The 16846-nt window shown below is 38.7% G+C and overlaps 1 protein-coding gene across 2 annotated transcripts in view; it reads left to right on the top strand.

Moving 5' to 3' along the window:
* Positions 1-300: 300 nt before the first annotated feature.
* Positions 301-16846, top strand: part of GUCY1A2 (guanylate cyclase 1, soluble, alpha 2) — a 356160-nt gene continuing 339614 nt past the window's right edge. Inside the window, exon 1 of one of the 2 annotated variants that reach the window (XM_012659179.1) lies at positions 301-980. In XM_012659179.1, the coding sequence (XP_012514633.1) occupies positions 687-980 (294 nt within the window). In that variant the 5' untranslated portion in view covers positions 301-686. The remainder of the gene's footprint in view (positions 981-16846) is intronic. The other variant, XM_012659180.1, reaches the window with a different exon arrangement.

The raw sequence follows: 16846 nt of genomic DNA, 5'->3' as shown, positions 1-16846 counted from the left end.
CCATGGTGCGCTCCTCCTCGGAGCAGAAACCGTGGCAGCCGCGAGGGCGCGCAGAGGACAGTAGCGAAGTGTCCTCGTTGCTCCTGAAACGTGGCGACAGGCGAGGCAGAGACTCCCAATGAGTATGATGGCGACACGTGATACCGGCGGAGGGAGAGGATGGGGTGGGGGGAGATAAAGAGAGAAGCCGGGAGGCGGGCAGCAAGTGGAGAGAGGCGGGAGCAGAGGGGCGGGAGGAGAGGGGGAAAGGGGGCGAGATAGGCGCGCAGGCGGCAGAAGCCTCTGCCTCCCCGACCGCACGGCCGCAGCCCTCCCCGCCCCGCCGCCCGCGGTCACACACTCGGAGCCTCCCCGCTAGCGGGAGCGCGGCGCACGGCGATGCGCCGAGGCGGGCGCTGAGGCGGCACCGCGCGAGCAGCAGCGGAGGCGGCGGCGGCCCCCAGCCCAGCCCGGCGCCGCCGCCGAGCCCGGGCCCCAAGGTGCGGCGGCGCCCCGAGTTCCCGCCATGAGCAGCCGGCTCGGGGGGCTCCGCGGCCCCGGGGACTCCCGCCCCGCCGAGCGCGACCGCAGCGTCCCACGGCCCCGACGCGCCTAACGCTGCCGCTCGCCGGTCCCGCCACCGCCGCCGCCGCCGCTGCCGCCCGCGTCCCCGCCGCCTCCTCGGCCGCCGCAGCGCCTCCAGCAGCATGTCTCGAAGGAAGATTTCGTCCGAGTCCTTCAGCTCTCTGGGCTCCGACTACCTGGAGACCAGCCCGGAGGAGGAGGGGGAGTGCCCCCTGTCTAGGCTCTGCTGGAACGGCAGCCGGAGCCCGCCCGGGCCGCTGGAGCCCAGCGCGGCCGCCGCCGCCGCCGCCGCCCCGGCCCCGGCTCTCTCTGCCGCCGCCGCCGCCGCCACGGCCGGGGCCAGGAGGGCGCAGCGCCGGAGGCGGGTCAACCTGGACTCGCTGGGCGAGAGCATCAGCCGCCTGACGGCGCCCTCGGTGAGCGGGGGGCGGAAGGGGGGCCCGCGCTTCGGGAGAGAGGACCAGGATCGGGAAAGTTGGCGCCGGCCGAGCGGGGCGCGCGCGCCGAGCCCAGCCGCTGGGGGGCGGCCGGGCCTCGCCCCGCCTGGCCTGGGGTTCCGGCGCCCGGGGCAAGACCCGATCCACTTGGCTGGGGCGGAAGTGGGGACTAGGGCCCGGGAAAAGAGTAAGACTCCACTTTTCTGAGGTCCTGGGGTCTCCAAATTCGGGGGCCTGTCTGCCCACCTCTAGCCTTGGACCCTACTTCATCACTGTCCCCTGACAGCCCCAGTGCTCCTTCACACCCACCTGTTTTCTTTCTCCCAAACTTTCCCAGGCACTGTTCTGCAGTTCCATGTCCATGTCTTTCATCTGTGTTTTCCAACATCCCAAAGGAGCCCCGACCCCTTCCGGGAAACCCTTCCTCTCCTTATTTCCCACACTCTCTTGGTCTTAGCGTGACCTTCTCTGACATCGTTGAATTCCACAGGCTATCTGCATTCTATGGTGCATCCCTTTTCTCAAATCTTCAGATACTCTCTGCCAGATATTTTTCTGAGTTGCCGTCTGATGAAGAAACCTCTAATCTTTCTCATGTTCTCCTCACCCAGTAGCTTTTTTCCCTTATTCACCAGGCGTTTATTGGCTTCAAGCTGCTTCTCTGGGTAAACCTGGTGTCTGGTTTTCTAAAGCTCTCTGGTACTTCTTGCACCCGTATCTCGTCCTTCACTCTCCCTTCCCTGATTCCACAGTGCCCTCTCCCTCATTTTTTCGGGCCTTCCTTGTATTAGGCTCTTCATCAATATTTGTTTAATGAATAAATGCTTTCCTAGGCTTCTCCAGACCTGGGCTCATCTCGGGATGTCTGTATCAGCAGTTCCAGGTGTACACCAAACTCCCCTGGTTCTAAGGCATCCTTTCTGGCCAATCGTGCCTCATTCCTGCCCAGGTATTTTAGCTACCTTTGATTTTTATCTTTTCCAGGAATGCCAGACCTCTGATCTAGTCTTTCCCTGTCTGGGCGAGCTTTGTTTTGAAGGAATCCACTCTACTGCAGACAATCTGAAAGAGATTCAGTGTCAAATCTCCATCCACCTTTTATCCTCACTTTGACCTTGGCTACAAGCGTTTTAACTCCCGATGGCACTTCTACCTATCCACTCCTGGGACTTTTACTTCTTTGAAAGTCTCCAGAATGAATCTGAACACTGATCTTGTTTGATTACTGTTGAGCCTCACTTTTCGAAGTACTATTGCAGTTGATGGTAGAGGGACCTGCGGAGTGAGACCCGGAGCGACTGAGTACTGGTTCCAGGTGGTCCTGCAAATATCCTTGTGGCACTTACATTAATGGAGAATGATTTTTTTTTTAAATCAGTGAAAGTACTCTTTAGTCATTTTCCTCTTCTTGTGTATTTTTCCTCTTTAATACACCTTTCTACCACTTTTTCCCATTGATAAGCTGGGAAACGAACCTCAGAATGGGTTGGTTGCTGTTGGCTGTTCTTCCCTGCCAGTATTTCCAAGGCAGCATCATCTTAGCAACTATTTGATGTTGCAGATTGTTAAACATAATCCTTTATAAGAGGAGTCTGTGCATCTGTAGATTTGTGTCAGTATCTAAAAGCAACATTTGTGCAATATACTATTAATAATTCCTCAGTACAACAGATGCGTATTTGATAAACTGATTTTACTAAAGACAATGAACAGTTTTGGAAGAATTGTTTTTCTGTAATCTTGGAGTTTTCTTTTTGCCTAAGAACCAGAATTCACAAATTTGAAAAAGTAATTTTAAAAAAGTAAATTGGTAATGCCAATTTAACCTAAGACTATTTTCAGCAACTTACATGAGGAATAGATAAAATAAACTGAGAACATAGGCATTTAGTCCCAGAATAAGAGGGAGGAAATAGTCTCTGATGGTTACCTTTATAAGTCAAATTTGAATGACTCTGGCTTTTTTCTGGATGAAAGCATGTACCCACATAGTGGTTTTCAGAATAAGAAATTTGAAAATAGTTGTGGTGCTCAAATATGTGCGACATCTATATATACTTTCCATGCCATAATTCTTTTCTATTTTGAAAAGGTTCTGTCAGGTGGATGCTGAGAATGTACAAGTAAATATAGTGTAAACATTTTCAACATCATATTATGCATATAGAAAAATTCTCATGGCTAGCCATATCACCAACAGTCTTAATGACACAAAGAAAACAGAGATTATATTTCAAAGCAGTGACTTATATAATATCTGTGTGTTCCCATTTTTCTTTTATTTGGCACGTTAGGACACTGCCTTAAAAAGTTCCAGTAGATTCATTCTTTGATACTGTCAGGATCCTAAACTTCTCTGAAAACACTTGGGAAGATCGATTATGCTCTATCTATTCTCTCATTAGAGCTGAACAACTTTTTTTTTTTTTTAGATCACTAAGAGTAACCATGACCAGGGCATTTTTAGATGGGAATTTCTGGTCGTTTTGATCATTGTGAGCTTTCTTGCATTCCATTACAATATACTACAGGAGAGACTGTACTTGCTATGGAAGTTCCTGTTTTCTCAATGGTTTCATCATGAAATGTCTCAGTCACTTGGGATTTGTTTTTTACTCAGAATGATTTGCAAGTAGGAAAATAAAAATGAATTTAATAAATGCTATTTCATTGCCAAGTAATTAAACTAGTTATTTTACCCACGGAATAACTAAACTCAGGTTTTTGATACTTTAATAGTCGTTTTTAGATGCACTGGTGTGAGATATAAAGCTTATAATACTTTATACAATTTAAATAATAAAAGTAAATTGAATTGATGAAATTGAAGAATATCCCAAATTCGGGAGACCTGATTCTAATTTTGCCTTGGACAACTTGTATATTTCTGGACACACTACTTTAATTCTCTGGGATCCTTCTCATCTGTAAGGTGTTATGCTTAGAGTTCTTCCCTACTCCGAGATTCTACAAAGACATATATTCCTAGGCTTTGAATAAACTGTCATAATAGTATATAAAAGAAAACCAGGGCATATATTATGAGTTTTGAAACTTTTGAGGAAAGTAGTTTACTTTCTTAAGTAGGCACATCAAAATACTATTTAATTCACCCAATCATTCAAAAATATTTGAGGATCTACAGTGTGGCAAGTATTGTGCAGAGCACTGACAAGACAAATGTTGAACAAAACATACCCCATCTTTGACCTCATGGAACTTCTTTAATTATAGTCTTTATTTTAAGGAAAGTGTATTGTAAGAACGTAAGAAAAACGTAAGAACTCCAATTGTCTTGAAGATGTCTAGAGGAAGTTTTATTTATTGTTCACTTTCGGTGGTTTTGTTCACTGTAAATCTCTGAGGTGCGGCCATAATAATGAAAATAACTGTAAAGACTTGATTGAAGATGAATAAATCACATATTGTGTTATTTATTGTGAAATAATTTAATACTTGGGAACACATATTGAGAAACAGCTGAGGATTTTACATCAAGGGTGAATTTAGTAAGTCATTTATTTGGATTTTATTTTCGTAAATGAGGGTTGCTTAGTTGCCTTGTCACTTTGACATAATTTGAGTTTGCTGATGTCAGTCCGTCAGTGAAGATATTCTGTCTAACTCAAGGGCAAGGCATCCCTAGGTTTCTTGTCAGGGAACATTGCAGGTGTCTTTGAAGACCTCAGAAGCATAGAGAACAGAATGACATGAAGAAAAGTAACAGAACTGGAAGAATGGCAAATAAGGGGAGGAAATCTACTAACCTAGGGAATTGTCCAAAAACCCGAGACACAAAATGGAGAGGGAAGCCTGGATTCAAGTGGCAAAAAGACAGAAATTGTTTCAATATTTTGGGAAAGGAAATTATATTGATACATGCATAGGAAAGAATGAAAGGATATAAAAAATACATATTTAGCTTCTCCTAGCAGTAAATAAAAATCAACTCCCTGACATGTGTAAAGTCTTAAAAAAAACTTAAAAAAAAATCCTTAGAAAGTGTGAGTGTAACTAACATGTTGACAATGAAAAATACATTTGTGAGTTATGATATTTGGAAAATTTATACATTTTAATTAAAGCTTTTTCAATTTGGGGCTCAATTTGGCTAACGAAGCTCTGGGAAATATATTCCTTACAATTATAAAATTAAATAAAATGCATTCCGGTAGTATAATGTTTTCACATTAGTAGAAACTGGATACTGTAATCTGAAATCAGAATTTAATGGCCGTCGATTACCTTTCTCTACCTCATCCCCAATCACTGAGAAACAACTTGGCAGAGTAGAAGGAACAAAGTTTTGGAATCTGAGACTTGGGTTTGAATAGTCAACTCCTGAGTTCCTTACTAAGTGTGAGACCCTGGGAAAACTATCTCCTACCTTCTCTGAGCCTTAATTTCTTCTTTTGTGAGCTAGGAATCACTGTTACCTTGTAGATTTGTTGTGAAAGAGGAGCAATATTATTCATAAAACTCCTTAAATTCAATAAATAATATTTTCAGGGCGAGATCTATTAATTTCAACCAAATTTGAAAACTTCTACATGATCTAAAACTTTTCTTTTTTTCTTAATGATTCACTTGCTAGTAACCTTATTGGAAGAGTTCATAGAACAGATGTCAAGTACTTTAAAAAAAGTGATAAGAAGCACTTTATTTTGTTGACATAGACTAGCCAATCCATTAAAACAATTAAAACTGGAGTCCGTTTTTGGCTCCCTGGCATGTACACAGGCGTATGTAATTATTGCAGATTCAAACATTTCCATCAAATTATTAAATGCTGTGTGGCAATGTGAAAACCACTTCTATAAATTCTATAAAAATATGAAGACATATATGTTTGGTAGAATGTATTTCACAGCAAATTAATTTTAAATTAGGAAAAAAAGTAGGTGAAAGAAAAACTGCTTATTTCATTTGCCTAAGAATGTCAAGCATTCCTCATCCATTGCATTCAGACTAATCTGTACATGTGTTCAGAGGTCTAGGCTGTGAGATGCAGTAGTCACCCAGCAAATACCATTTACGTTTTGTGTAAGTGTATAGCACTCTATTCTTGTTTGGCTACCAGTTCAATTATTAGGCTTTCATTTTGAAGATAAATTTTGACAATGGGAAATGATATCAATGGTTATTAGTTTGTAAGCATAGGTGACAAGTGATTATATATTCCTCTTTAGTGTATAATTTATCTATCTTGAAGGACTCTGAGATGCATGGGAAGAGTACTTGAGTTCTGTTATATATTTTTCCCTCAGTATCATCATTACTCTTTTTGTTCACCTTTATGTCTTGTTGCCTCTATTAGAGACAGCTGAAAGTAAAGTAAAAATAATGTATATATTTTATTAAATGTGATAGCAAAATAAATGTGTTATTGCTACACATTGTTCATCATGAGTTATCAAGAAGGTATAATTTTCTTTTTTGGGACTTGATATACATGTAGGAAGAGAAACAATTTATGTGGCATATGCAGGGAGAATATTTGCAAGAGCTGCTGTCTGTTGACGTTTTATTTTATTTTTTTGTAGACCCTTGTTTAATGCATGAGACAGTGATTTACTTTAAAACTCAAAGCCTTTGTTTAAATTCTGACTCTATCCTCAATACTCTTATGTTTATCTGGTACCTAATGGATGTTCAGTAAAATGCTTAATATAAGTGGATGGATGTTCTTGTTTAATTGTTCAGTTATGTTAATGTTTCTTTTGTGTCTCTTTGAGTAGCCCATTTATATTTTAAGAAGTTACATAAATGTAATGACTCTCCTCTAGTCTATGTTGCTTATATTTTCTGTACAATTTTCTGTCAAATGAGAGAAATGTTTGTCAGCAAGTGGGTTACTGTTGCCAAAAATGCACTGTTAGGAGATGGAAATGACATAATCTTGGTCTTCAAATATCGTTTCAGGACAAGATCTGAAGATCTAGAATTATGTGCTGTAAACTCAGAGCACTTCGTAAAATTGAGGCCTAAAGTGATTTAGAAAGTAGGGGACCTGGAAATATCTCTGATGGCTGGAGATTTGTTGTCAAAAGGTGACTGAATTCCACACCTTGGGGGCCGTTGATCTAAGCTCTGCAGACTGATATTTGGAAAGAGTGATCCTGGAAATGGCTTCTTTGGGATGGATTTATCCTAGGCAACTATTGCCTTAACAGGGACAGGGATAAAGGTGGTGAGTTGGTGCTGTTATGGCCACATCTATGGCTATATCCTTTGTGGTCAAAATAATCTTGTTGATTATGTGATAGAAGGCATTTGAGGTTTTACCATTTGTAGCTTTAATTATTGTGGACTCCTTTTCTATTTTTCTTGAGGGTGTTTTGTTAGCTGCCCTATGTTTATGTTCAGGAGGTCACATGGCATTGCTGTAAGTGTTTTGTGACCTCTTCCCTCAGACTAAAGAAACCAATATTCGAAAAGATTGGGGATTGTAGAGGAAAAGGGAGAAGAAGGGTTGTTATGAGGGTCAATTTGACATTACCATCAGCTTTTGTGTTTTGTGGCGTGAGATTGACCCAGCAGTTCTCAAATGCGCCGTCTTCTGGTTCACTTCGGAGGAACGATTTGTTTACATGCCAATGAAAAAATTAAAAAGGTGAAGGGAGAAAGAAATAGATCTAAAAACCAGAACTTTTTTTTTCTAGAAAAGAAGCTATAGGAGGTTCAGATATCAGATGTATAGGGCCACCTTCAAACCTTACCAAAATACGACAAAAGTAGTAACGGTTGCTAATCTCTACATCCTTAGCCAATTAGTCCTTCTGTCATTCAGTGGCCACATTGGATAAGGTCTAGTTGAACTCCAAATAAATGGTGATCTAATATTTCTAGAATTTGCATTTGCAGACAACTCTCCAACCAACCAGTCATTAGTGGAGGCTATCTGTATGGGAGTCCTGATGTTATGTTCACTGTAAGTCCTTGGAGTCACTTGCTTCCTTTTCCACTGACCACACTGTATTTGTTATGTGTGAGTCTACTGTGGCCAGTGGCAACAATCGAAATGTTCTAAAACATGCTTACATTCCTTGTTCCTGTTTGCCTATGCTTCTTCATGCATGAACCCTTCACCTTAATACTGGCAAAGGATGGTTTTTCTGACTATTTTTATACACACACATACACACGCACACACGCACACACATATCCTGTTTTCAGTCACAGCAATTTTTCTCTGTAGAATACTAAGTTATTTTTCACATCTCCATTATAGGCCTTATTGTATTGTACTGTGACTTTGGTTTATTCTACCTCCTTAAGACAGAAATCGTATCTTATTCATCTCTGTATGCACATGCCTAGCAGAGGGTCTGAATTACAAGGGCACTCAGTAAATGTTTGTTAAAAGAATGAATAAATGATTGAATAAGTCCTTGTGTAGTTTGTGGTGTATCTGGTACTGCTCTGTAGGTTACAGTGAGTTTGTGCTGCCATATTTTAGTTGATTATTTTATCTAATAGTTCTTTTGTAGCTTTTTATCAGACATAAATAATGGTCAATATAGTCATAACATTATTTTTTAGAATGCTTTAAGATTTTCAAAATACTCCCATACCTGGTGTTTTATTGGAACGTTATAACAATCTGTAGATTTTATATAAATTGCCTCTAACTTTGGTTAGTAGGATTATCTTAAAATTTCTGTAGACACAACAACTATTTGGGGGAGCATATGTGCTGCTACTTACAAGGGTTTGTATATTATCCCTTAAAGAGATGTGTAACTCTATGAGATACAGGGTTGATATCTCTATCATGCTATTTTGTTCATTATCATTTTTAGTATGTAGGAAATCCTGCATCACCAAATATCCCATAAACAAAACTCTGCACACCAGCACATCCCAAAGATCTATCCTAGAGTTATCATTAGTGGACATAATAATGGCACTGGAGGGATAGAGTCCTTGGGAGAAGTGGTAAAGGTAGAAATTGCTAATTTACAGAATGAGGAGGAAAACTGACCAGGAATAGGTAGATGTATTATTGGGTATTTTTTTAAGGGCCCAGTGAGGTTGGAGATAATGATTTTGTAGAAGAAACTGAGAGGATGAGTATGATGTGCAAGGTGTAACGCAGTGAAGGTATTAAATATATATTAACAGGCCTGTACGTCAGATGGAGCTTGAGGTGTTTAGGGGCAATCTGGTCTAGTAGAGGGTTATGTTTTGGGAAATATAAGAGTGAATGTCAGATGGGGCAGACTGTACTAATTCAAAGGCATTTCTAGTCTTCCTGTTTGGACACAGATATGATATTAAGATAATTTAGTATATATCTGGGTCTTATTATATTCAATTTACTCTCTTAGAGTAACTGATTGTTTTTTTTCCCCACTTCTCAACCACAATCAGGTAACCTGGTAACAAGTTAGTTTTTGAGAAACTCATTTCTAACTGACTGCTTGACTAGTACTTACAAAATTAGAACTAATCCTTGCAAAATATAAGGATGTTCAGCTACATCATTCAGTGCATTATTTATGGTCCCTATTTGCTACATCGTAAGGTTTCCTTGGCTCAGACTTGAGGTCTCATTTTGTGAGTCTAAGTGAGCCTGTGGGATTTAGAGTAACGGATGGCCACCAAAACATTTCATATTGGATTGGAGAGTGCAGTGGATATTTTCTTATCTAAAAAGGTAGAAATTAGTTCTGGTTAATCAGACGTTTTGACTAAGCTCTCACATATGGAATATCAATTTATAAGTGAGCATATGAAATGCAATAAAATACACTTGAGTTAAAGGATTTTAAATTTATTAATAAGTCTTTGATAATCCCAGACTTTCTCTTGTGTGTTTCAGTGCCTCAGTGTTGTCCTTATGAGTATAAATTATCACTCTGCCATAGATGTGTTATCATCTTGGTAAGGGCAGTGTTTTAGATGACCCAATGCTTGATGACAGCGAACGTCCTCTATGTAGAAGCACTGAGGAGCTAAACTGTCCTCGTGGTCTGAAAGAGTTAATGTGCATTCTCAGTTTCTCATATTCCCCCAGCAAATCTCTCAGGCAAGGGAGAAATATTGTGAGTGGATTTTAACAAAAAGTTTTCCTAACTTTTGGAGTTCTGTATATAATTTGGTAAATGTGCTTGTTTTATTTTTCTTGAAAAATGCCCATAAGCCTGTTTGTGCATGTGTGTGCCCAGCGTGGGCAGGGACTGATAACTACGAACTCAATAAATGCTGCATTCTGATTTTCGTTCTAATTTGACTTTGGGGAAATAGCTTTGCTGTCTCCATTTTCCATCTCTGAAATCATATATCTCTCACTAATCTCTTACTCAAGAGAAAATATGTAATAAAATGAGAACAGTGAATCGAAACATTATATTTACTATTATTAATGACTTTATCGCACTGCTTCACTGCTTTCTTGTGGACCAAAGTATTCGTTGAGATTCCTTAATTCTAAATTCTGGGAAAAGAACGGATTTGCAGTCAGCCACACTCCCGTTGTTATCTTACGCATCTTTGGATAAATTAGCCTCTCCACGGCTCTATTTCTTATCTGTAAAGTGAGGGTAATACTTATTATATAGGATTATGAAGATTAAAAGTATAAAAATGCCTACCACAGTATTTTGAATACAGTAAATGATCAGTAAATATTGGTACCTTTCTCCAACCCCTTCTTATCAGTTATCTTGCTGATTTGCTTATTGGTAATCACATTTCCTAATACCTTTAGTTACCTCCAGCCACACTCTTTGGCAAAACTTCTAGATATTACCTTGCTGTATAGTTCTTGTTTAGCACTCTCATGCTTTCTATGGGAAATATTTTCAACATTTTTGGGCATATGACATTTCAGGGTCATTCTGTTGGTCTAATATACTTACAAATGATGTTCCCTTCCAGAAATCTTACAAACAAATGTGATCTTACTGGTTTCTTGTTTATTCACTCATTCACTTACCTCTCACAGTCATTCATTCAGACAGGATTTATCTAGCAAATGAACACTTACTGATTCATTCGGCTTCTAGTCATTATGCTCTAAACAGATGCCTGACGTGGGGCACTCAGACAGAAATTTGATATTGTCATTTTGAATTAAAAAATGTAAAGTCACATTTTAAAAATTACTAAATGATGTCCACAACAGCTATTCTGCCCCGCTATCTCTCTCTGCCCCTCATTTGGTCCTGACCATTCCTCATTTGGCATGATGTAGAGGACATATGGTCTGTATGTAAAAAGACCAATTTAACATATAATGATGATGATAGTGATAATAATGATGTTGATTTTATTGAGTTCTTACCATGTACTAAGCAGTGTGCTAAGTGCTGTATGCATTTTATCCATTAAATGCAGCACTAATGCAGGGGTGATGCCTTACCATGGTCTATAAGGTATCAGGAATCTACACTCTTGACCTCATCTCGTGATAGTCTAATCTGCACTCAAAGTTCTATGATACACTCCTTTATTGTGCCAAGCAAGCATCAACTTGCCTCATGACTTTTGTCCATTCTCCATGTTGGAAATGCCCCCCTACTCACACACCTTGCTCAGGTCTCCCCAGGATTGGTTCTTCCTTGGTTTTTAGATTTCAGCTCAGTGTCACCTCATCAAATAGTAGTCTTCTCCCACTAATCATTTTCTCTTGCATCACTTATTATTTGCTGTTTTCATCATAGCAGTCACCATCAGAAATTATTTTTTTATTTACTAGTTTACTTATTTATTGCCTGTCTTACCTCATTGTAATTTAAGCTCCACAAGACTAGGGATCTTGTTTGGGTTGGTCACTGTGGTCTTTTGTAGCACCTAGAATAGTCCTGGCTAGAAGTAGTTTCTCAATACATCTTTATTGATGTATTGTGCCATTTTAAAGAAAGGCTTAGGACTTGGAAAAGAAAGAGAATAGTTTAAAATAACTTAGGAGGTGGGAGAAGGAGAATTAACATGTGTTAGGCCACTAACATGGAACCAACATTTATTAAGAGTTATTATATATCACTGAATTTTCAAAATAAACTTATAAGAAAATTTAGATTCAGAGTAGTGGGGTAACTTGCCTACGATCAGAGCTGCCCAAGGTCATGCCCCATCCCTTGACTAATCAGCTTGGGGTAGGAAGGCTGGGCACCTTTGCCCTAAGTCAGGCAACTCTGAAGTCAGATCTCCATGTGGGGTTAGCTGAGGCTTCCACTGAGACTGCATCACAGCCCACCTTCTCCCTCTGCCCCATGCTGCTTCCTTTTCTACCTTTTCTTTGGTGTTAATTCCAATAGCACTCCCTAATAAATTTGCTGCATGCTAATCTCCTTCTTAAAGTCTGCTTCCCAGGGAAGCTACCCTGTGATAGTGAGTTTGAGAATGGTGGTGGTATTAATACAAATGCAAAATTCAGCAATGGTAGGGTGGCATTTGGAAGAAATGAGATGATAGCTTTGGATTTGGATTTTTGAATTTAGGTGAAAATAATTTTTTTTTTGAAACTAACATTTTATTTTAAGTAACGGAAGCAGAGTCAAGTATTTTTAAAACGTTTTAACATACAGACAAAAAATTATCAATGAACTGGTGTGAGGGCCTCATATAGTCTCTGTGCAGCCAGTTCCACCATTTCTCAGAGAGATTCATCATCTTCACTTTCTTCTTCCATTCTACAGTCCGTGTCTCCAGGTTAGGGTTAGCAGTTTTTCCATCCACTGTGACACTAAGAATAGAGCTGTCTTTCACACGTACACAGCCTTCTCCAAATATGTCCTGGAGCACGATCTCCAATCTCTTCTAATCTTTCTAATGTGCATTTCTAATCTTTTAGAAACCTGTGAGCTCTTTAAGGGCCTGTATTACTGAATCACTAGCCTTAGCACAGTGCCTGTCAGCTGATTTAATAAGAACAGAATTGAAGACTTGAGTTTGGAGCTTGGCTAAGGGCTCCTGGCTGTAGATAGTGACTTTGGAGGTGATAGCTAATATCTTGAAAATTGACAAACGCTCTGAGTGAGAGAGAAATAGAACAACAGAGAATTAGGGAGCAATATACAAAAAGAACCAGTAGGTGCTAGGATTCTTTTTTGTGTTTGTGGGATGGGAGGAGACTGGGGAGCAACTGGGAGCAAGGACTCAGGGGTTGATATTTGCAAAATAGTTAAGAGAATTGAATAGAACAAGTTGCTAGTAGCCTTAGAAAAGCGATGCCAATCCTGCATCTGAGGTAGAAACCTATTTATCAAAGTGTAAAGAGGGAATATATGATTGATAAACAAAGGATAGCATGGGCATACATCCCTAATCCAAGACATTTGACAATAAAAATAGAGAAAGAAAGAGATAGATAGATAGAGAGAGAGAGAGAGAGAGAGAAAGAGAGAGAGAGTTAACAGTGCCCATGAGGCCAAATCAGTTTGTTAAAGAGATGGAGATTCATGTTTGAAGTTAACAGAGAAGTAAAAAAAAGCTGGAGATAGATGAGACAGATAGGACTTGGGAAAGAATAGGGTCACTCTAGAGGCATTCTCTGATTCCTTTTCTAAGAATGAGGACACTTCTTTCTTTATACCCAAGGGGAATGCAATATGACATAGTAGGAGTATAGGTAGTGCAAAGGCTACTGTCAGATTTTGGCTTTATTCACACCTAATTTATTACATTCTTTTCTAGATTTTATCGTTATAAGTCAGTCATTGGCTAATTTTGTATATCTAGCAACTATCAAATTTAAATTGCCATGCTCTTCATAGTTCTCTAGGTGCACCTTAACAATGGTGGTGGCACTGACCATGGGGTGTCAAATCAGGTCTGAAATGTCACTCATTCATCCTTCAGTAGTTTTATACTCAAATCATGAAGTGTCCATTTTTTCATTTGTATAATCCACTGCTTAAATAAGTTTTGCATTATCTTATCAATGGTTGTAGACTTCAGATTTTCTTTTATTCTTCTAAAGATAAGAGTTTATAAATTAAACACCATGTGGTACGAACAGTTTTCGATTTGTGTTTATATTAGCTTGTTCTCTGTTATAAAAGTTATATAAGTTTATATATATGCAAGTCATGCAGACACACACACACACACACACACACACACTCACATACACCCCTGATCTCATCCTCTCTGTGTCTGATATGACTTTGTTCAGTGTTAGAGCTCTTTGCGACACTTTTTTGATACTGGAGGAAAGGTCACTAATGGAAGGAACTCTCAAAGTGTTAGGACCCAAGTGAATAGGACTTTATTTTGTTGTTATATTGAATATATTATATTTTATGCAGTTTAAAGGTGGTGTGGAAGGTAAAATAAGACCAAACAGGACATACAGAATCAAATGTAGCCTCTTGGCCTCTCCCTTTCCTTTTCTGGGTGAATTTTGCTCAATTTCATCAAGGAAGGATTTTTCTCTGTTTTATATATATTGCCAAATTTCATGTCTGCTATGTGCCTGGCACATTATAATTGGTAAATCAATATTTGTTAAATGAAAAAATTTAGAGTGAATATAAGGATACTTATTCTAAGTATACCACACAAATGTTCTAAGAACCAAGTAAGGTAATAAATACAAATGCACTTTAGAAAAATAAAATTAACAACAAAAACAAAGTAGAAAAACAGAGAGTAGACAAATATAAATAATTATACCCTATTATTTTTATTCCTTTGTCATGTATTTGTTATATGCCTACTATGCATGCTTAATTTTACTATGTCATGAGCCAGAACACAAGATCTATGGAGCAAAAAATGGCTCTAGTAATCTGCTAAATTAAAAAAAAAAAATTGTTGTATTTTCCTTGACTGTTCATGATCTGCTATACCATTCAACTTATATTATATACTAAGAGGAAAGAATAAGTTCTTCCCATGTGATCTAACTACATTTTTAAGAAATTCAGTATTATTTCATGAAGTAGATATTGGTAGTTGGCCCTTTCTGTGCCAGGAATTTGAGATGTCTCAGTTATTTGGGTATTTGGGAAACATACATAAAATTTCCCTCCCCGATTTTTTCTTGTGATTCTGTTGCAAACATTTCGGGAATGAAATTTAAGAAAGATTTTATCGTTCTTCCAACCTCTTTCTTGTCATTTAATTCAGAAGGTTTCTGTAGACCTTAACAAAAGAAAGCAAAATATCTTATTCAAACGCCTATTGACCAAATTCTCTCAGTGCCTGGTCACTCTGAGTCTGTTAGCCTTCTTCCAGTTTCATGTTTCCCAGTGTTATTGGTTTAATTTGTGCATGAGTGATGTCTTAATTTTTAAATGTTGACTTACCAAATAATTGTTTTTTAACTTAAGGAATTTGTTTATCTTCCAGAAAAGAAAGGATGCAGAGATTCTTACAAATTGTGTTATCATAGTATTTACACATATAAACCCAAATTTATTTTAATAGCATTTTTGAAATATCTATCTATATCTATGATATTTGTGTATCTATGTATTTATCTACCTGTGTACTATTGATCATATGTGGCAGAAGAGAAATGACTCTGTCATTGGATTCTGAATTAAATAATACCATTTAAATAGAAATGTGGAATAAGCATAATTACCCTTATTGTGTCTTTTTAAAAAATTTGCCACAACTAATGAAAATGCCTTTTACTTCCTTAACAAAAGAATCTGCCTCCAAAGGCATTTATTGTAGGGGATGATAATGATGAGATGATTGTGTTGTAATGGAACAGAGACTGAAGGAAAAAGTAAATCTTAGCTACATACGATAATAATTCCATTTGAAGCTTCAGACAGATATGAGGGAGTTCTAGTGTGGATGCTGAGAAGAGCCATTTATTGTTTCCACCTGATAACAAAGATCAATAAACGCTTTGTGAACCTGACAGTGTTTGCAAGCTATAAAGTCTCTCTTTTTTGTCCTCTGTTAACGTATTGCCATTATAAACACATTTCAGAGAAAACCGGTCTTTCCTTTTGTTCTGAATTAAATTCTTTCTCTGAAAGTGTACTCGTAACTCACAAACCTAACTTTCTTGCCGAAGGAGATCGGATGGCCATCGTCTGCAGCTTATTGCAAGGTGGCTGTGTGAATTGTGGTAGATGAGGCTCCTGCCTGCTAGGATTCTCTAAGCACTTAGGCACTTTGTCTTCTTGTTCAGTTGCATTTTTGGATGAGCGTGGGGGAAAACAGAGGGAATCAAATATTAAATTAAGTTGTAAATGTACTTTTCCACTAGCTTTCTTGACTATTTAGAAAAATCCAGATGATCCAGGTCTCAAACGCCTGCTTAACACAGATATCCAATTATTTTGATAATATAGATGGAATATATCACCTTAATCAATGGTATTAATGGTGATTGTAATAGTAGAAATGAACAATTCCATTGGGTATGTAATTGGAAAAAGCATTTTACTACAAGTTTCCCCAAGAAACATAATAATTTTTCAAAGAATACATACTAGTAAGTCACTTTCAAATACAAGTCAACAAAAATATTACCATTGTATAACTAAAATAGGGATCTACCAATAAGAATCTGAAAATAAAATCAGACCCACAAATCTTGGCCATTAGATTAGGTATTCAGCTACTTTCTGTGACTTACAAATCAAATCAAGATATACCTACCTGAAAACATCTTAAAAACTTAAAATAACAGAATTTATTATTGGCTTGCTCTTCAAGAGTGACTAATAGATATGAAAACAAAGGCATACCAAAGTCAAGTCTATTAAAGTTTTTGCTTTGGTATTTTATACTAATTTAACCTCCGATACATTATAGGTTAAGGTTGAGAAAAAAATTCTAAAGTAGGGACATTTGTTTTTGGTAATCCTTATTCACTTTGTCTTTTTCTCTTTCGATTCCTATATCAAAACCTTATGCCACAAAACTCT

The sequence above is a fragment of the Propithecus coquereli genome, unplaced genomic scaffold (assembly GCF_000956105.1).
Source record: "Propithecus coquereli isolate 6110/MARCELLA unplaced genomic scaffold, Pcoq_1.0 Scaffold6, whole genome shotgun sequence".
Lineage (NCBI taxonomy): Eukaryota > Metazoa > Chordata > Mammalia > Primates > Indriidae > Propithecus > Propithecus coquereli.
This window is presented reverse-complemented; position numbering and strand designations above follow the sequence as displayed.